Source organism: Prunus avium, chromosome 4 (assembly GCF_965620075.1).
Source record: "Prunus avium chromosome 4, drPruAviu1.hap1.1, whole genome shotgun sequence".
In the NCBI taxonomy this organism is placed as follows: Eukaryota; Viridiplantae; Streptophyta; class Magnoliopsida; order Rosales; family Rosaceae; genus Prunus; species Prunus avium.
In genome coordinates, this window is record NC_142287.1 from 17,858,849 (window position 1) to 17,879,488 (window position 20,640).

Below are 20,640 nucleotides of genomic sequence, written 5' to 3' on the forward strand. Positions count from 1 at the left end.
AGAAAATATGTTGTCAACAATCTCATCATAGCCAAGACATAGATTAAGACAATATATCACGATTGGATATGAAAATAGAGATAATTTTTTTACAAAAAAAGACGGCAAAGAGTGAAGTAATCAAACTCAACCAAAGTAAATTAGGAAAGAAGTTTTAAAAAAGAAAGAAAGTAAATCGGGAAGGATAGAGCAAAGGAGAGTGAACCATGCACGCGAGCATACAAGATAAGCAAAAATTTGGGAAAGAATCCGAAAACTTGCAGCCGTAGATCTCAAGTAACCAATACTACATATCCACCTACGTACATACGTAGTAAAAGTAAAAACCACCAATCATGCAAATCATACGTACAAACTTGCAAAAAGGGATTAAGCAAAATTTGGGGAAAGGGCCAAATTTGATGAATGAAAAAGAATCCCAAAAGAGAATGTTCATAAGAAAGACTCTCTCAGTTTCCTCAAATTGTTGTAGCTCAAATTGGTAATAAGAAAGACTCTCTTAGTTTCGTCTTCTCCTCTATATCAATGGATTTTACCCAATTTCTTCAAAACCAAGCAACCCAATCCCTTATATGCTTTCACAGAGAAAAGCCCTAATCGTGAAAGAATGAGAGCTTTCAAATATTGTTCCATTGTTCTTCTATGCCTCAGTTTACTTACTTTGTTCCCAATTGTCACATCCGAAGACACCTTGTCCCAGACTCAATTGCTCCAACATGACCAAACCCTTGTCTCAGCCAGCGATGTCTTTGAGTTGGGCTTGTTCAAGCCAGGCACAACTTCAGATTGGTACTTGGGAATATGGTACAAAAAAATCCAAGAAAAAACAGTGGTTTGGGTTGCCAATAGAGACACCCCGCTTTCGAATTCGTACTCAGCAACTCTCAAAATCGGCGATCATGGAAACCTTGTTCTTGTTGATGAAGAAACAAAAAAAATAGCATGGTCATCCAATGAAACCCAAGGTGTGAACCCAATTGCTCAGCTTTTAGATTCAGGCAATTTAGTCCTCAAGGAGGCAAACTCAACCCAAAACGGCGCAACAGATGAGTTCCTTTGGCAAAGCTTTGATTACCCAACAAACACTTTGCTGCCGGACATGAAGTTGGGGTGGAACCTAAGCACAGGATTGGACAGGTACATAACCTCATGGAAAAGCATAGAAGACCCATCAACAGGGGACTTTTCTTTCAAGCTAAATCACCAGGGTTTCCCGGAGATTTTCTTGTGGAACAAACAGAACATAACGTACCGGAGCGGCCCCTGGAACGGGGAGAGGTTTAGTGGCGTGCCGGAGATGACTGCATCAAACAATATACGATTCAACTTCGTTGTGAAACCTTACGAGGTCTACTACTCCTATTCGATCCTGGGTTCCGGACCGATATATTCACGGTTGACTGTGAGTCCAACTGGGGACCTCCAGCGCTTTATGTGGATCGAAAGCGCAAAGATATGGAACCAATATTGGTACGCACCAAAAGACCAATGTGACAGATTTAGAGAGTGCGGTCCCTACGGTGTTTGTGACTCGAATGCTTCGCCAGTGTGCAAGTGCTTGGAAGGGTTTGGGCCCAAGAATTTGCAGGCATGGAACTTGAGAGACGGGTCAGATGGGTGCGTGAGAAAAACGGAGTTAGGTTGTTTGAAAGACAAATTTTTGGTTTTGGAAAACATGAAATTGCCCGAGAGTGGCGGTGGTTTTGTGGACATGAACATGAGCCTGGAGGCATGTAAGAAAACGTGTTTGGAGAACTGTAATTGCACTGCATATTCTGATGCAAGGATTTCAAATGGAGAAGGCTCAGGTTGTGTCATGTGGACTGGGGAGCTCATGGACTTGAGGCAATATGCAGAAGGTGGCCAAAGTTTCTATGTTCGTTTGGCAGCTTCTGAGCTAGGTAATATATATATATATATTTTAAATTTATTTTATTCTTTTTTTTCTAAAAATTCTAAAAAATAATTTAGAGTTAACCAAGTTGGTTGAAGCATAATTTGGAAGGCAATTAATATCTTTTTTTTTTCCTGGTCAAAGAATAGTGTGCCACTCGTGTTGAAACATGTTTTGAACCATGCTTTCACACAAAACTTTTTTTTTTCCGGTTACATCACATACAGGGACGGTACTACTAACCTATAGCCCAAGAGACTTGTTTTTTCAAAGACTAAAATAATACCCTAATCTAGGCCAATCTTATCAACCAATCCCCACTAGGCTGGCTAACCAACCAAAAAAACACCCAACACTCTTATTGATCGGCTGCACCAGTTCCAAGGCTGCTTCCTCTCAGAAGGTCTTTTTCCTCCACCTTTGTATTGGGCTATTGTTTTTTGGGGAATTCTAGTAACAATTATGCTAATTTGGAAAATGACTATTTTGAATATATATTATTTTAAATATATGTTATTTTAATAGTGGTATTGGATACGGGGTGTTTTAGGAGTAAGACTCATTATGTACTCTGTGTATTTTTTTATTATCAATTAAATACATTCGTACCGTCGAGTTTTCAATAAGTTTGTATGTAAGGTAAATTTAGCCCACGTTATTTTCAAATCTTGAGTCCGTCCCTGTTCACATAGGTAGATATGTCTTTGACTGGATGGTTGAAATTATTTGTCACTGTGAAAACAGTTTCACATTGACCAGAAAAACAGAAGAGTTTTCTCTCTTCCGCAATTGGCTGCATGACCAATTTTAATTTGGACGGTCACATGACCCCCACGTATGTAGATTCTTTTGGTCCTCCCCTTAAAAAAAAGTTTGATCACTAACTGGAGTTGTGTTCATTTCAGATGGTGATCATGGGAAAGCAAAACGAGTGATCATGATTGTAGTCATTACAGTTAGTATTTGCTGCATTCTACTGCTATCGGGACTTGTCATCTATTTTCTGCGGAAGAGGAATTTGAATTTGCCTATTGTGCACAGAGGATCCTCAAAGCTAAAAGGTACTAGTGTAATTTTTACGAGTATATGTAGAGAGTAGTGTTTTCTTGCTAGACTTATGTTGTCACTCAAATAAATACTTATTTATCTTTCCAAAACTATGAATATGGACTGCATAATTTGGCAAAAGTCGATGTGATCAATGTTCCAAATTCAGTCTGGCAACATAAGACAATCTAGCAAGAGAACATTTGCCGAGATGTATATAATCAACAAATTAATGAGGCAAAACCTAGATATATATTGAACTAACAAGCTTGTTGATTGTTTTTCGCTTACTTCTGAACAGGTTCTTTTGAAAGAAACTGGGATAGTTTTCTAAGTGAGGTAGTTATCTCAAGTAGGAGGGATTTCTGTTCAGGGGAAAGGAGCAACGATGAGCTAGATCAGTTGCCATTGTTCGATTTTAACACTCTCGCAGTGGCTACGGATAACTTTTCCAATCGAAATAAGTTGGGGGAAGGCGGTTTCGGGTGTGTTTACAAGGTAATTATTAAGTACATTTTGCTAGAAATCAATCACAAGATCATATATAAATTTAAGACTTAATTATGTGTGGCTAATCCGAATCCAGGGCACCCTGGTTGACGGTCAAGAAGTTGCTGTCAAGAGGCTTTCGACGAATTCTGGACAAGGAACTGAAGAATTCAAAAACGAAGTAGAGTTAATTGCGAGGCTTCAGCACCGAAATCTGGTTCGACTGCTTGGTTGCTGCATTGATGAGGATGAAAAGATGCTCACCTACGAGTACATGGAAAACAAAAGCCTGCATTCCATTTTATTCAGTGAGTAGCTACCTCAAAAACTTAATTTATCCTACTTTATTTTAATAGTTAAATAAAATTGTTATTAAGTTGATAATCATGAATTATAGATAGCAAAAAGAGGTCTAAGCTGGATTGGCAAAAGCGTTTCAAAATTATTTGTGGGATTGCCCGAGGGCTTATTTATCTTCACCAGGATTCCAGACTAAGAATTATCCACAGGGATCTCAAGGCAAGCAATATTCTTCTTGATGGAGATTTGGCCCCCAAAATATCCGACTTTGGAATGGCTAGATGTTTACGTAATGATCAGACAGAAGAAAATACCAGAAGAGTGGTGGGAACATAGTGAGTACCAATACCATGCATATATATGTGTGTGTGTGTGTTGCGTATGCTTTCGATTTTGCTATTCTTTTTAGCTGTCCACATATATACGTACTAATTTCACTTTGTTGGTGATCTGCAGCAGCTATATGGCTCCCGAATATGCAAGGGACGGGTGGTTTTCAACCAAGTCCGATGTCTTTAGCTTTGGTGTTCTGATGTTGGAGATCATTAGTGGTAAAAAGAACAAGGGATTTGATTCCTCAAACACTGAACTAAACCTCCTAGGAAATGTAAGTAACAAGGCAATATCTAGAATATTTTAAATCCATAATACTGTGACAATTTTTATAATGCCAGACTAAATATGGATCCTTCATTAGGTTGTCTTTTTGCTTGAATGAATGATCCATATTCGTAGTCTGATAACGTAAGTATTTGTGTGGCAACACAAAACATTACTCTCAATATAATCATTGACATTAACATCAATAGATTTGTTACTAACATTGAAATGATGACTTGGAACTATTGCAGGCATGGAAGCTATGGAATGAAGGAAAGGGGTTGGAACTGGTAGATCCTGATGTTGGGGAATCATATTCCCATTCTGATGAGGTCTTGAGATGCATGCAAGTTGGCCTCTTATGCGTCCAAGAGCGTGCTGCAGATAGGCCAACAATGGCCTCTGTGGTTTTGATGTTGAGCAGTGGAACTGCTACAACAATGCCTAACCCTAAAAACCCTGGTTTTTGCCTAGAAAGGACTGAGAGTGCAGTTAAAGCAGATTCATCCTCAGACAAGCAGGAAGAAGGCTACAGTGTAAACCAAGTAACAATTTCAACGCTAGTTGGTAGGTAGTGAAAGGAAGGACCTCATCATCCAGCATTTATTTTTGCATATATATATAGCTTTGAGAATCAACTAGTCATCTTCAAGAACCTTCTTGTTTTGTTGTTGTAATTTTGTCAGCTTTCATATTGCAACGTGCAATTGTCAAGAATCAAGATATAAAGACAAAGTAAAAAGAAAACTGACAGAAAAATTATTGTGTGAATACGGGTGGTTTTATAAGATTTATATACTGGAATTCCCAATCCCAGTGTACAGTTTTGGTATTCAAGTCATGAAAACATTCACAAAAAGGAAGCCTTAGCCAAGTGATTATATGGTTTTAAAGCAATATGGATTATGAACTCACCATTGCTGTTTAGGACACCCTGCATTATTATAGCAGCTCCTTGAGCAGATTGAGGCCTTCAATGTTATAATTCCATTACATATGATAACCACCCGCTACCTTCAATGTTATAATTCCATTCCTTCAAAATCTAGACATAAATCAACAACCTTCGTAGTAAGAAAACATTCAGAACTAAAAAAAGAGGTAAGGCTAGAATTCTAGATAACTATAGAAGATTAAATGATAACACATATGAAAATAGCTATAAATTACCAAATAAAGATGAGTTTATAAATAAAATTTATGAGAGTAAATATTTTAGTAAATTTGATTGTAAATCAGGATTTTAGCAATAAATCAGGATTTTGGCAAATTAGATTAGCAGAAGAGTCAATTGAATGGACATCTTTCACTTGTCCAGATGGATAATTTGAATGGTTTGTCATGCTATTTGGGTTGAAAAATGCTCCATCAATCTTCCGAAGGAAGACGGATCAAATTTTTAAGAATTATGATAATTTTTGTAGCGTTTATATGGATGATATACTTCTACATAGTAAAATTAAGAATGACCATAGGAAACACTTAGAAATAATTTTACAGGAATTTTTTAAAAAGGGCATAGTCATTATTAAAAATAAAATATAATGAAAGAAGCAGGATATAGAATTCTTAGGAATGTATATTAAGTCAGGCACTATACCATTTCAAGAATGCATAGCTAAGAAAGTTTTAGAATTTTTAGGATTACTAAATTATGAAAGAAATTGTATCCCTAATTTGGGAAGAAAAATAGCAGTCTTACATAGTATAACCAGCAAGACATGACAAAAGATATTTTAATAGCGAAGATGTCAAATTAGTTAAAAATATTAAGCAAGAAATAACTCAACTTAAGCCTTTGGCATTACCCTTAGATAATAGTTATAAAATAGTGAAAACATATGCTTCCTCAATAGGATTAGTATGTATATTATACCAGAAAAAGCATATGTTTTATATCCTATTGAGGAAGCATATGTATATTAGTAGGTACATACTAATCCTGTTTTATATCCTTTGGCATTACCCTAAACCGGAGTTGAACCTAAATGTAGGTACATGGTTGAAGTCCTTGAAACTCAGTATAGGACCCGTACTGCATAGAAGGAAAAGTTGCCAACCCATTCGTGTTGTCGGTGACTACAGCATATATACTCGCCCAAAAAATGGTTGTTGACCACTTTTTTTAAATATTGTTTTTTAATAATTTGACTAATGGCTTCAAGTTCTCAAGTTCTCAATAGCTAGTTCCATTTTTTTTTTTTTTTAAAGTGGGCCAACGGCTACAGGGGCTATGAGTTTTTGTTTTGTTTTTTTAAATCTCATACCCAATTCTTCCTATAAATCCCCACTAATATTTTTTTTTTTAAATCTTATCCAAATTTTTATTTTTTTGGTTGAAATGTTTAAAAAAAAACTAACATATAATAAATATAAATTAAAATAAAATAAGTTTAAAAAAAATTAGCGCATAAATCAAATTTCATTGGAGCTCTATCAATCTGTTTTAGAGCCTCAACAATTGGGCATGGCCTACTCAAGCTCTGTTGGAATTTTAAAAAGTTTTAAAAATTTAACCGTTTTATTTATTTATTATTTTGGCTGTTTTATTTTATTTATTGTGGGGGGTTATAAATATTAAATATTTAGGTTTTATTTCTATATTGAATGCCTTAATTTTCTGGTTGGTGAACTTTTTTGGTTGGTGAAGGTTACATGTTATTGGATGCCTATATAAGGCCACTCATCCTTTACATTTGAAACACACACAGTACACCATCAGAATATCACATACCACAATCACCACCACAAACTAATTCTCTCATTTTCTACTTTTATATGTGTAAGATCCCACATCGACCAACGGAGAAAGGGGTGATGTGCCTTATATGTACATGCTCGCATCCATCTAGCACGAGGCCTTTTGGGAGCTCACTGGCTTCAGAGTCATGAGAACTCCGAAATTAAGCGAGTTAGGGGCTAGAGCAATCCTAGGATGGGTGACTCACTGGGAAGTTGCTCGTGAGCTCCCAAAAACAAAATCGTGAGGGCAAAGAGGGGGGGCCCAAAGCAGACAATATCGTGCTACGGCAGAGCCGATCTAGGATGTGACAATTTGGTATCAAAGCCACTCTGCCGTGTGGTGCAAGTGTGTCGACGAGGACGTTGGGCCCTTAAGGGGGGTGGATTGTAAGATCCCACATCGACCAACGAAGAGGGGGGTGATGTGCCTTATATATACATGCCCGCATCCATCTAGCACGAGGCCTTTTGGGAGCTCACTGGCTTCGGAGTCATGAGAACTCCGAAGTTAAGCGAGTTGGGGGCTAGAGCAATATCCCAGAATGGGTGACCCACTGGGAAGTTGCTCGTGAGCTCCCAGAAACAAAACCGTGAGGGCAGAGAGGGGGGCCCAAAGTGAACAATATCGTGCTACGGCGGAGTCGATCCGGGATGTGACAATATATATTTTCTACTTTATATTATTATTTTGGCAATGGTTCTGTGACTTGGATACCTATATCCGTCTATGAACTTACTCATAGCGGATCTTGAGTTTGTGTACAAGGGGTCGTATCTTGGAGTCTTGTAGACCGCCAGTACCTGCACGTAGGGAGGCTACAAAGGCTTTAGGACAACGTCTTTGACACCGTACCAAACTCACCTTCTTACTTATTATTTATTTTATTTTTACTTACCTATTAATTTGTTTTCTTCAATTTCATTGTACCTTACAAGCTTTCCAATTTGTTTATAAGTTATTTATAATATAATGTTTTTGTATTTGGCGTTACGGAAAAAGAAAATTATATTTTTTATAACAGCTTTGGTTCCCAAAAAACGCGCATCAAAGCCACAAAATAAAATCATAATTTTTTTCTCTTAGAGCTGATTCTCAGGTCGACGACAATTTTTTGGTCAGTGTCTCTCTCTCTCTCTCTACTCCCTTTACTGTTATTCATGCTTGTTTACTTGAACAGGGTGGACTTTCAGCGATATGCCCAAATCAGTGGCGATCCTACACCAAGGGCAAAGTAGGCTGTCGCCTACTCCAATTTTTCCCAAATAAATAATTACCCATATACAATCATGTGAGGCCCACTTTAAAAGTACACTGCCGCCTACTCTATTATTAAGATATATGATTTATACCCCACTTCAAAAGTACAATCATGTAGCTCCTAGACTAAACAAGTGGGAAAGAAAAAATAAAGAGAAGAAAAACATACCCCCCAAGGTTTATACCTTTATTATTATGTATGACCTTTTGACATAAATTGTTAAAAATTTAACCTTTTTTTCCTCTTTTCTTGGCACATACATGTATCATACTTTTTTACTACTTGTGAGTTTTTCTCTCAAACTCCATATCAAATTTAATTAGTCTAATTTATTTAATTACAATTTGTTAATCTTTCTCTTGTTTTCTCTCTACCTATGTTTTTTTTAGCTTGTGAAATTTTGATTTCTTCTTTCTATTGATTTTATTGGGCTTTTAGAGATATTTGCTAAATCGCTATTCAACTCTAAGTATGTACTTGTCTATTCCTTATAAATTTTCTTGCTTAGTATGTAATTGTATGTCCCTTTGTTGCAATTGTGAACTTGTGAACTTGTGTTGGTGAATTTTATTTTATTTTATGATTTCAAAATATGAAAACTAGTCGAGAACAATTATGATTGTAATGAAAAGATAATATGATTTTTTTAGGTTTTTGTATGTCTTGTGAGAATTTGAATTTTTATTGTTTATACGTTATGAGAAGCGCCCACACATATGAAAACTTTGTTTCGCCAATGTGTATAGAGATGCATATTTGAGGGTAAGGCTTAGTAAGTCACTCATGTCTAGTTAGGTGTATATTTTTGTATGTATTAATGAAATTCACTCGTATCGTCGAGTTTTTAACATAAGCTTTGCCTACTTGACTTTTGAATCCTGGATCCGCTACTGGCCCAAATGATATTTCTCTGTCTGTGCTTTGTAACAAAACTCATATTATTTGGTGTTTGTAGAGTGGAAAAGTGGAATTTGCAACAATCAGTTTCTGGGTTTAGACATGGTAAATGGAAATTTATGTTTGTCAAACGTAACAAAATTTGGTTCATTTTGGTTCTTGAAATTCCCTATACAGTTTTATATGTTCATTTTAGTTTTCATTAAAAATGAGTCTTTTATGATATTTGTATGCAGACACATGCATTTTTTTCCAGTATCTAGCACAAAAGATCAGAAAAGATGGGCAAAATGGAAAACCCTTCATGATGGATAACATCTTAGAGTTAAAAAAAAACTATAACTTGATACATATAAGATGAAAAGTATCAAAGAATTAACTACTCTAACTTCTTTCCTAATGATCTAGAATAATGCAGTAACAAACAAAAAACTTAAAAAATATAAAAGAGATTGAATTGGAAACAAATGAAACTCAAGAATTTAACCAATACGAGCAAACCATAGAAGAGGAGACCTACTCTTTATGAGCTTAGGTGGTCTCCCTCGCCCTCCGAAAGGGGGAAGTACCAGGTCCAAATCATGGAAGCCCTCCAAAACAAAAGAAATCAATTTTCAAACTTGAATGCTTATAAATTAATATGGGTTGAAAATGAATATTAATTCTATCAACAAAGAGAGAGGACACAACACAAGACCTTATGATCTTACTCTTTCATTCATGTATCCAACCCGCACAAGTATGCACATTGTTTAATGTCCGAATTACAAAACAACTAGTAACTTCACAACAGGACGCATAAACACGCCAACTACAACCTTCCAACTTCTTATTGGAGCACACTGCAATCACCTGCCTCTTGTCATTGCCAGCATATATAAAAAATTAAATCATACTTCAATAGCATACTTGCACAATTTCAAGCGGAACTCCTCTACATCACCATCAAACTTCTGTCCTACATGATATATATACGTCTCCCACTCATTCGACAACAAAGCTTAGCACTTGCTATCTTCGACCTCCCCAAAAATTCATTTCTGTCTTCAACAATACTAGAACAAGATGACTCACCTTTTTCACACGCTATCAACTCCTTATTTCCACAAAACTGACCATTATCCTCACTGCTCACACAAAAATCCTTAACAAAAATATCCACACTTTTGCATTTGCTATCGCCAAATATGCCATCATCATGTTTAAATCACTCTCCATTTCTAGTACACAACTAGAATAACCTAGAAGCAAATACCTCAACATGAAACTACCTAACTTCAAACCAATAAACTGTAGACACACGATCTTCAAAACATCAACAATGGATGAGTTTACTGAAAACAAAATTGTTTCCGACTTATATGTTCACTTGGCTATTACACAAACCTCCATTACCCTTGAAAATGCAAATGAAACAAAAACATAAAACAATTTAAATTAGTAAATAATGTATAGCTACAAATAAAAATGCACGTTATCATCGTCAAGAAGTAGTTTCTGTTCTATAGCATCTACCCAAAAAAATTCACAAAATAAAAACTACATGTCATGAGCTAGTAAGGAGAAATCTAAACCAACAAAATTAGCAACTCAAAACGAAAAACTACAAGGCAGCACCTAGTAAGAAACAACATAAAACAATAAAATTAACAAATCAAAAGTAAAAACTAAAATGTAGCACCTAATAACTAGCAGACTAACCAAATAAAAACAGCAACTCGAACTAAACCAAAAATCAACAAAATAATACCAAAACTATAAACTAAAAAACGATATGAAGTACTCATACCTCAATAGCAAATTCTAAAAAAACTCCCCAACCAAACAGCAGCTCAAACTCAAATATGATCACAAAAGCCAAAACAAAAATTAACTTCTCAAAAACGAAAAATAATTAGAAATTAAAATAACAATCTTATCCAGAAAATACATACCTCAACAACAGAAAAATACAATTTCAAGTCCAAAGATGAAACTGCACAATACGAAGAAGATTGTGGCACAAAATCACGTAAGAACGAACAAAACTGAGCTCAAAATAGGAGAAATAAGATCGCACCAAAGCTATTAATGTAAAAAACACAAAATATAATCAAAATCAAAGATAAAATCGAATGAAAACTTGCCAGAAGATCATAGCTCCAATCGCAGCTAAAAGAACCATAGCTCCACCACGTCAAAGCGAACGAAATTGAAAGCGAACCGAAGCTCCAATTTCAAATCACGCATACTTTAAACCTACAAGGATAAAAATATCATTTACTTTGTAAGTTTTAAAGTTGCGCCAGACTTTTAAAGAAGATGGGTACCATTGTCTTTTCAGTGATAATTTCAAGTTTTTTATATTGATTATTCTTGTTTTAATCATAACTGGTCCTTAAATATTTAGAAGTTCGCATGTAGTCCTCAAACCCACCAATTTGGTAACATGACCACCATTAAAGGGGTATTTACATCTAAGCATTCACCGGACCAAATAAAACTCATGTTTTTGCTCAACGAGGCCATCTCCTCTCCATTTAGTGTTTCACATTTGGGTTCCATCAGAAGAGCAGATGTTACCGTTTAATTGAGATCTTTTTCAGTGCAATTGGTCGGCCTAGCCCCAGATCAATGCCTCGTAACTTTAAATTCTGGCCCAGCGAGGCCTGCTTGAAATCCATTTGAAATGCTTGGGTTCCCTCAAAAATGCACATCAAGGCCACAAAATCAGATCAGAATTTCTTCTCTTGGAGGCTGCTTCTAGGGTCGAGGACAATTTCTTGTTTCCTGGTCAGTATCTTTCTGTTTCTCCTTGCTTATCGCTTTAGCGTGATGAACCATGTTTTGGAGGGGGGGTCGGCGGGGTAGGGCGAATTTCTTTGATATGACCAAATACTATTTCTCTGTGTATACCCTTGGAGGTTGCACAAAACTCAGATTATTTACTGCTGTAGAATGGATTAATTGAGAAAAGTGGCATTTCCAGTCAGTTGCTGGGTAAAACATGGTAACTGGAACAAAGTTAATTGATATGTTATGTTAGCATTTCAGGGTGTTGCATTAAGTGGCAACTCTTATTTCCTGAGAGACTATTCTCTCCTTCACCAGCCCTCACATAATTAATCCCCAAGCCCTCTCTTTTTCCTTCACATTTTTAGAAATTTGACATCAGATTTTTCGGTGGCGGGACTGAACCTAGCTCCTTGTACTTTTTATCACATTAGTTGTTGTATTAAACCTAATTCCTAATTGAACATATTCTTTGTTTTAGGGGCACATTGAATACTGTGTCCTCATTTGCCCTTTTCAAGAGCTACTCAATCTTCATTTTGAAATAGATAGTTTGGAAAGTAATTCCTTTTGTTTTTCTTAAATGATCAAGGGACATAGAGGGCTTCAAAGAAGTTGTCCTCCCTCCAGGCCAGGGCGAGGGGCACCACCGTTCCACACGGTTGATAAAGAGTAGATTTTCTCTTTTGTGGTATGCTTCTACTGTTAAAAATCTTCCTCCAGTTTTCAGTTTTAGTTAAATTCAATGTTATTTATATTTTTGAAGTCTTTTTTGTTACTGCATTATTCCAGGATCATTAGGAAAGAAATTAGAGTAGTTAATTCCATAATTTTTTCATTAGTGATATCGAGTTATGCCTTGTTTGATCTTCAAGACATTGAACCTCATTACCCATCACTTGTGGTTAACTCATGTATCCACCATGAAACATTAATTTTCACTTTTTTAATCTGTTCTGTTCTTTTGTATCAAATATTGGAAATATATGTTCAGAATATAAAACCTGTGCATCCGTACAACTAACTGAAAAGACTCATGTTTAATGAAAACTGAATTGAACATATAGTACATAAAGAATTTTAATGATCCAAAAGAAAAAAAAAATCCAGACGAGGAAGGGATGCATATTTTTATTTCTTTTGAAACATAGAACACTAGAGGTTATACGGATTGCAATTGGGAAAATATGATAATTCCATGATAAGTTTTTTTTTTTTTGTTTTTTTTTGTTACAAAGGGGGTCCAAGACCCAATAGTTCTAACATAAATTTGCAAAAATGAAGACATAACTTCTCATTGTAGTTCCAAGTTCCAGCTGGCTCTCTACAAAAAAGGTTGGAGTGATCTTAGCACTATTTGATAACACTCTCAAGCTATGTAGACCAAAGAATATATTAGAACATAGCTGATGTAAATTTGAGTTTCATATGCATTACAAAAATGGGTTAGGGTGGTAGTAAGCATTATAGTTTACAGACGAGGACATGGCTAATCTTTACTTACTACTTGTGATTTTGTTGTCTCTGTTTAATCCCACTTTGGCTTACTCTAAGCTAAATTTTAGTTTTATTATTTCCCATGGTACCTCTTTCTATAATTAAATAAGAATTTCTTCTTGGTGTGTTTGGATAGTATTTCAAGCATCTTCATATAGTATGTGAATTGATTACGTAATCTTAAAGGTTTTGGTCAAAAGGATCAAATATGTGTTTTCATTCTTTCTGGCATTCATGCGGTAGGAGTTGAACAATTGCTTGTAATTAAAACTATTTGAAAGTCATCATATATTCATAATGTCTTTCTAGACAAAATAATCGCAGTTTAATGTAACCAAGATCTTTTGCTTCATTTTAACGTTCAATGATTGGCTTACATAATTTATAAGCTTGCTTTTATTTCGGAGGATATAATCTTTCTATATCTTGCAATCATCTAGTGTAGACTGGAAATAGCCACCAAACTTTCTGTTAAGTGAAGGGCTTTCGGTTGGGTTCTTGTTCTTACCCCAACTGGAAATCAATATTTTCAATTCATTTTCAATGTATTATTTAGTCATATTCTCACTGTGTCTGAGATCTGGTTAGTTTCAAACATATATGGCAACCCTTTTCGCTAATTTTTTGTTTTGTTTGTCTTTTTTTTTGTTTTGTTTTTTGGTTTTTGTTCATTGTAAAGTGCCTCTCAAGTTTTCGCATGCTTTGTTTCCATCATTCTATTTATATTGTTCACTTGTCATGCCGCTTTTTTCCATTTATATTGTTGTCTTGTCTAGGTACACAATTTGGTTCTCCAGTACCCAAAGACTTGTGCCAAACTGCAAATTTGCCTTCGTTTGGTTTGCTTATTAGTTTTTTGCTTCAGTTTGGGGTCTAAAGATTCTAGAACCAACCAATTAAATTTGATTCTTGAGGTTGGGTACCCAACCCAACCTTACTCAAACAGAATTAGATATGTTATTAAGTAATTATACAGTTCGCTAAGTTATCTGTATTTTAGTTATTTATAAGATGCAAGTGCGACATGTTTGGTTGTAGTTGTAAGATAAATAGTTGGCTTATTGTCCCTTGATTAAGACAATAGAAAAGAAAATTTAAAATAATTGTGGAACTCACTTGAGGCACCCATACAAATCCCATTGGTTTAGTTTGTTGACAACTTTGTTGGCCTCTGATCTATGAAATGTTTATTGCATCATGGATTTATATGTCTTTATAGTCATATTACACTATATGTTGTTCCTTGAAGTTATAGATTTTGGTCATTGAAGTGAAACCTAAAGATAACTTAGACTTTTGTGTTTGTATCGTGGATTTATATGTCTTTATAGTCATATTACACTATATGTTGTTCCTTGAAGTTATAGATTTTGGTCATTGAAGTGAAACCTAAAGATAACTTAGACTTTTGTGTTTGAGAGAGAGAGAGAGAGAGAGAGAGAGAGAGAGAGAGAGTGAGTGAGTGAGTGAGTGAGTGAGTGAGTGAGTGAGAGAGAGAGAGAGATCTACCTAGGAAAAAGAAAAGGGAAGGGTGAAATGAAATTTATAGTCCTTGTAGTTTCTCCAATTTTTCACCTTGGTCCATGTAGTTCCAATGTTCTCAATTAAGGGCCTCTGGTTTAATCAAGTTTGCAATCAACTCTAATTCGTTAAGTCTGTCAAATGAGTTGACCGAAAGATGATGGAAGTGTTTTCTGCCTGACCCAAATTGTCTATGTTATCCCTGCAAGTGCTAAGTATGTATTGCTTGCGTTATCTTTTCATCCTTGACAAATTTAATGCATTGTTGTTGATTTCCATTTTAAGTAAACTAATGTCTTTATTGCCAAAATTGAAACTACATGGAACAAAGTAGAAATCAAGAATACTATGAGAATTATGCATGTTATTTGGCCAAAAAGAAAAACCAGCAGTAACCGTCCATTACTGTCTCCAATGCATCTTTTACTTTACTGTTTTTCATAAAAAATATTCTTCTGCTTAGTAACGTACATACTTTTGTCAAAGGTCCGCGACTTTTGTTGATACAGAATACTTTCCTAATTGACGTGTCAGAGTCTTATCTTTATAAGTCATAGCTAATTCATATTTAGTAATTGGGATTCTCTACTCATTAAGAGGCTATCTGGGCTTTGCCAAAATCTTTCCCATTTATTATTTTACCTATCCCAGTCCTCTCAACTGTGAACGAGTGCATTCAAGGCTAGAGATATTATGCATTTGTCAAGTTTTGTATGGTTCAGGATAGGGATGTCAAACGAAAATGACTAGAGTCTTTGATTTGTCCAAATCAAGCGTTGCCATTACAGGTACGCCCTTGAACTTACATGGACTGCGATGCATTGTATTGTACATCTTCTTAATTATCGTATCTGGCATGCTTTGTGGCCATATCAAGTTAGATGTGAATTGTTAGAAGCGTTCTCTCTCTCTCTCTCTCTCTCTCTCTCTCTCTCTCTCTCTCTCTCTCTCTCTCAAGCTAAAGGTTAAAAGGATAGAAGTAAGGCTGTGTAAGATTTTATCCTTTACTCCAGTTGTTCTTCCGATACTTTACCTCCAATTCTCAAAGATAACCAAATAACTTTCTGTTCTTCAACGAGTGATCCCATCTATGGACGGCCAACAAGACAATGCTATTCAACCATTTGATGAAGCATGGTTTGATGTGGCTAATCCATGTGGGAAAGAATTTGAACTGCCAAATGCCTCTTCTCCTATCCACCCACGATGGAGTGACAACAGCAACAACTTGGTTTTCTTGCAAGACCAACAGCTTCATACTCCAGATATACTTGAACATTCTTATGAACTGGAGACAATCAGATCTTCTTGTGCTGGAAATCAAGTGGATTCTTGTCCAATCAGGGAAATGGGGACTTCAATAGCCAACTTTGTTCCAATAGTCAATCCACAAGAAGGTACTTCCATAGGTAACCATAAGGTCCACTTTCCTAGATCAACTGGTGTACTTAAATCTGAATTTGAGGGTGTCTTTCCTGAGGTAAATCAACATGTTTATGCGCCCACCTCTGCTAGCTATTCTTGGAAGGGAGTAGATATTAATTTCCCTTTAAGAAATCAAGAGTCTCATGCCGTTAACTCTACCAATTCACCATCCATTAGTTCAACCGAGTCCTTGTGTTTGAAAAACAATCCAACCCATGCTCCCAGATTTCCTAATACATCTCTGTTTGGCTCAGGTGTCTACATCCCTCCTAATAAACAATTAACTCACTTCTGTACTTCATCAAATGCATTTCGATTAAATTCAGATGATTACATCATCAATGATCATGTCTGCTCGGGATTCCACTTTACTATCCTCGGTCTAATTTCTAGCTCTGGATCCTCATCTTCTTTTGGATCAAGTGGCTGTCGTCCTGTGAGAAACCAGGAAATCAGATCTTCTAGCTTCACTGGTTCACCATCCTTACAAAATGGCTTGTCTGTTCAGTCGAATCAAGTGGCTTACAAATTTGGGGGTAGTGCAAATGGGGACATAAATCATGGTCCAAGCCACCTTCAGGCTGTTAGCCATGGTACAGGAATTACATCAAATGTGCCCGTCCCAGTGGAAAACCAAGTAGAAACATCAACCCGAGCTCCTCAGTCTAATTGTCACGGTTCAGAAAAGAACCGAACCTTTGGTCCTAGCTCATCGAAGAATGGTCGTTGTGATGTAAAATACACATGCAAGATCTGTAAGAGAGAATTCCCTAATTATAATTTCTTAGGAGGGCATATGAGTTTTCATGCAAAGATGAAAAAGGCGAAGAGAAAATTGGACAGCTAAGAAGATACCTCGCACATAAACTCCTTTGGGTCAAGTAATGTATCAAGGGCCATGAAGATTAACATTCAGGAAAGTGACTCCTAAAATAAGGTGAAACAGGGATTACAGCTAAGAAGATGCCTCTCACATAAACTCCTTTGGGTCAAGTAATGTATCAAGGGCCATGAAGATTAACATTCAGGAAAGTGACTCCTAAAATAAGGTGAAACAGGGATTATTATTCCCCTCCAGAGAAGAATTTTAGGGCGAAACATTCCCCTTCTGTATGAGATTGTGAAAAATGGATGTGACCACACAAGAGATTAAGGGAAGAAACGTCCTCACCAAAGGATATTGTGGAGACTATGCAAAATTTCAAAAGAACTGTCTTCGCCTAGGATTGAGCATAAGGGAGGCCTGACAACATTTTATCCCCGCCGGCACAATCCTTCTATATGAAAGTTGCGTCCAAGAGTGTTACTCTGCAGATCTTAATCTCAGCGGACATATTTTTCTTAGTTTTTTTTCTTGTCTTTAGATTTAATGTAGGACCTTGATGTGAAGTTAAAAATGAAATTAATTGCAATCGTTGAATGCTGGTTTTATTTACTATCCTTAGAAGATTTCAGATAATGTATGTATTCTTGACATTGATTGGTTTCAAAATTAAACCATCACCATGAAATTGTTCTAGATTCAGTTTCCAATCAATGCTTTGAACTTCATATCTGCATATATTATGAGAAAGTGCATACTTTGTTGTAGATTTGAGTTAAATTCATGGTAATCTCGACTACTTATGTAACGGCTTGATTGATTAAGGACCAAAGTAATAAACCATATAGCTGATATTGCTGTTGTTACTTTGTTACAATGTAATTCTGTACCGGTAGTAGGTATGCATTCTGTTTAAAATTATGGTATAATCTATCGTTATGTCACATTATGGAGCCCTGTTATTGACATAAAATGCATATTCCATGATAGTTGTAGTAGAATGTTGGTCATAAACTCTTAATTAAGACTAGTTCTGACATTGTATCTCTCTGGCAATTCATACATGTCTTATGTTTTCTAGTTTTAAAACCATTTATAGTGTTCACAAGATTATCTTTCGAGTGCTCTTATAGTGTGGATTATGACATCTTTCTCAAAGAATTAATTAAATTGTGTGTGGTTCTGTGCAAACTTCAGGTCTCCAAAGATTCAAAAATAAAGATTGGTTCAAGCAGACCCGGTAGTCATATAAAAAGCTCAAAATGCTCACTGTCATAGCTGAATATGTGTTAATTTGGCCTCACTGCTATTCCAGTTGTAAAGATTTTTCTTTTATGTCAAGAAAAGAAGTAGCCTTATTTTTTAACCACTCCTGTGTTACCATCTCTGTGTTTTGTTGTGTGTGTTGTTTAAGCAATTGTGAGATACTTTTGTGAGCCACCATATTTGAAATTGGTTTCCTTTTCTTCCCCTTAATGGACAAATAAGTATTTTAATTAAATTCAGAAGACATAATTTATTGGATTTAAATTTTGCCTTATATATATATAAAATAAAAAAATAAAAAACTGGGCCCAGATGAATATACAAGCAGGTGAACTAAGGCCCACCAAGATCAGAAGGAAAACAAGGGATAACAAGAGTGATGAGATAAGACACAGTCAGATATCACTGGAAATAGAAGAAAATACCAAAACTTGCATGGCTCCCTCCCAAGTGTTGAACGGAGACCATAACAAGACAGAATGTGCACGAGAGACTTGAGGGATCTGTCCGCCCATGCTTCCCCCGCACAGCATCATTGCTCTAATAAACGTGATTCAACTTTTGTAACCGATGACTGGTGTATCCATTCCATTTGTAGCTCAATGCCGTCGACCCCTTGCTATACCCTATAAAGAATTCTTAGGGAAGAATAGCATTCGACTACTCTGCATGTTTGGTTTGTGCATGGAATGGAAACAAACTTTGTTTAGTTTTCCAATTAGACCCATAAATTAGAAATATGCACGCAAAAAAATGTAATTAATGCTTGTCTTCATATTTTTAATTGTTATTAAGGGCAGATTGGTCATTAAAAAGTATAATTAATGTCTACCTTGGTTTCTCACGGGAAGGGAAAATGAAACCAATGGATGGAGGGTTGCATTTCCCCCATATTTTCGTAAGAGCCATGAAATCATTTCCCAAACATGGACTTACCAAAGTCCACGGGGTCTAGTACGGTGGAAAAGGGCCTTGACTTGCAGACCAGTAGTCTCAGGTTCAAACCCCCATGGCACCTTGATAATGTGTGAGAAACCCCCTTCCCCCTTTTAATTTAGACTATTGTTTGTATAAAAAAAAAAAAAACAGGGACTTATCAAACATGGGAAAATAAATGATTTCCCCTTCCCAATCCCCTTTTCCTGCCATCCAAATGCAGTGGGAGTTTATGGTAAGGGTGTAACCGTAAGTCAAGCAAGTTTTTTTTTTTTTTTTGCTAATGTTGTCACATAATTAGGCTTGATTTTCCGACGGAATGGATCGGAATGAGGGGATTCCAATTCCCAAAATGATTTTTTTTTAAAATATTCGGAAAGTAGTTCAAAATTTTAAACATGCCCAACCATTTGAAAGGTTAAAATTGACTCATAATTGAAAACTCATACCGAAAGTTCTAAAACTATTATATGCTAGTATTCAGATATTGTTATCCTTTAGGTTGTGTTTGGATGAGGGACTTTGAAGTGATGGGATTTTAAAATGATGAGATTTTGAAGTGAGGGGATTTCAAAATGATGAGATTTTAAGGTGACAGACTTCAAAATGATGGGATTAATAAAACACTACATATCATCAAATTACATAGAGTCTTTTGAAATTAAAAAAGTATAATTAATAATATATAATTGGAACTAAGCCTTTGCTTGAAATCCCTCCCACAAATCCCTCATCCAAACAGGCTATTAAAGTACAACTTGTCTATGTCTATTTGGTCATTAAATCATGTTTAGTTCAACATGAAATTAGTTATTGTGTGTATTCTAACTTTGAAACCCCAATATATTTCAAAATGTGGAATTTTTTGGAATCTTGAGATACATTCCAATTCCAATCCATAGTTCGTTCAAAACTTTCAGATGTCGGAATTGATTTGAACTTGCCAAAATCGGAAATTTTTCAAATCATAAATGGTTGTAATCGGAATTTCCAATCCAACTTGCACCCCTCATGTATCTTGGCGTACATTTATTGTGAGCTACCTTCGGTTTTCTTAGGGGTTGGGGCCCCGCATTAACAAAAGAAAAAACATGTTTGGTAGATACTTTTTTTTATTTTTAGTTTATTTTAACAAAGTGAGGGGTTTTTTTTTTTCCCAACGAAATTTAGCT

General features: G+C 35.8%; 2 protein-coding genes and 2 long non-coding RNA genes across 4 annotated transcripts; 3 read left to right on the top strand and 1 right to left on the bottom strand.

Moving 5' to 3' along the window:
* The first annotated feature begins 607 nt into the window (after nt 1–607).
* LOC110755235 (receptor-like serine/threonine-protein kinase SD1-8) lies at nt 608–4,905 on the top strand. Its single transcript, XM_088252316.1, has 7 exons — nt 608–1,901; nt 2,800–2,955; nt 3,243–3,439; nt 3,528–3,738; nt 3,828–4,065; nt 4,187–4,337; nt 4,582–4,905. The coding sequence occupies exons 1-7, from the start codon at nt 608–610 to the stop codon at nt 4,903–4,905; spliced, it is 2,571 nt and encodes an 856-aa protein (XP_088108442.1).
* Nucleotides 4,906–5,095: 190 nt separating this feature from the next.
* On the bottom strand, nt 5,096–11,425 carry LOC148294942 (uncharacterized). Its single transcript, XR_015835346.1, has 3 exons — nt 11,355–11,425; nt 11,163–11,203; nt 5,096–5,375 (listed from the first exon to the last, which is right to left on the bottom strand). It is a non-coding gene; the product is annotated as an uncharacterized LOC148294942 (long non-coding RNA).
* Nucleotides 11,426–11,627: 202 nt separating this feature from the next.
* Nucleotides 11,628–18,767, top strand: LOC110755245 (uncharacterized). Its single transcript, XR_002526461.2, has 3 exons — nt 11,628–12,000; nt 12,593–12,691; nt 18,464–18,767. It is a non-coding gene; the product is annotated as an uncharacterized LOC110755245 (long non-coding RNA).
* Nucleotides 15,092–17,962, top strand: LOC110755244 (uncharacterized). Its single transcript, XM_088251803.1, has 3 exons — nt 15,092–15,124; nt 15,746–15,806; nt 16,098–17,962. Exons 1-3 carry the CDS (start codon nt 15,092–15,094, stop codon nt 17,288–17,290), a joined length of 1,287 nt encoding a protein of 428 aa, XP_088107929.1. The 3' UTR covers nt 17,291–17,962.
* Nucleotides 18,768–20,640: the final 1,873 nt, after the last annotated feature.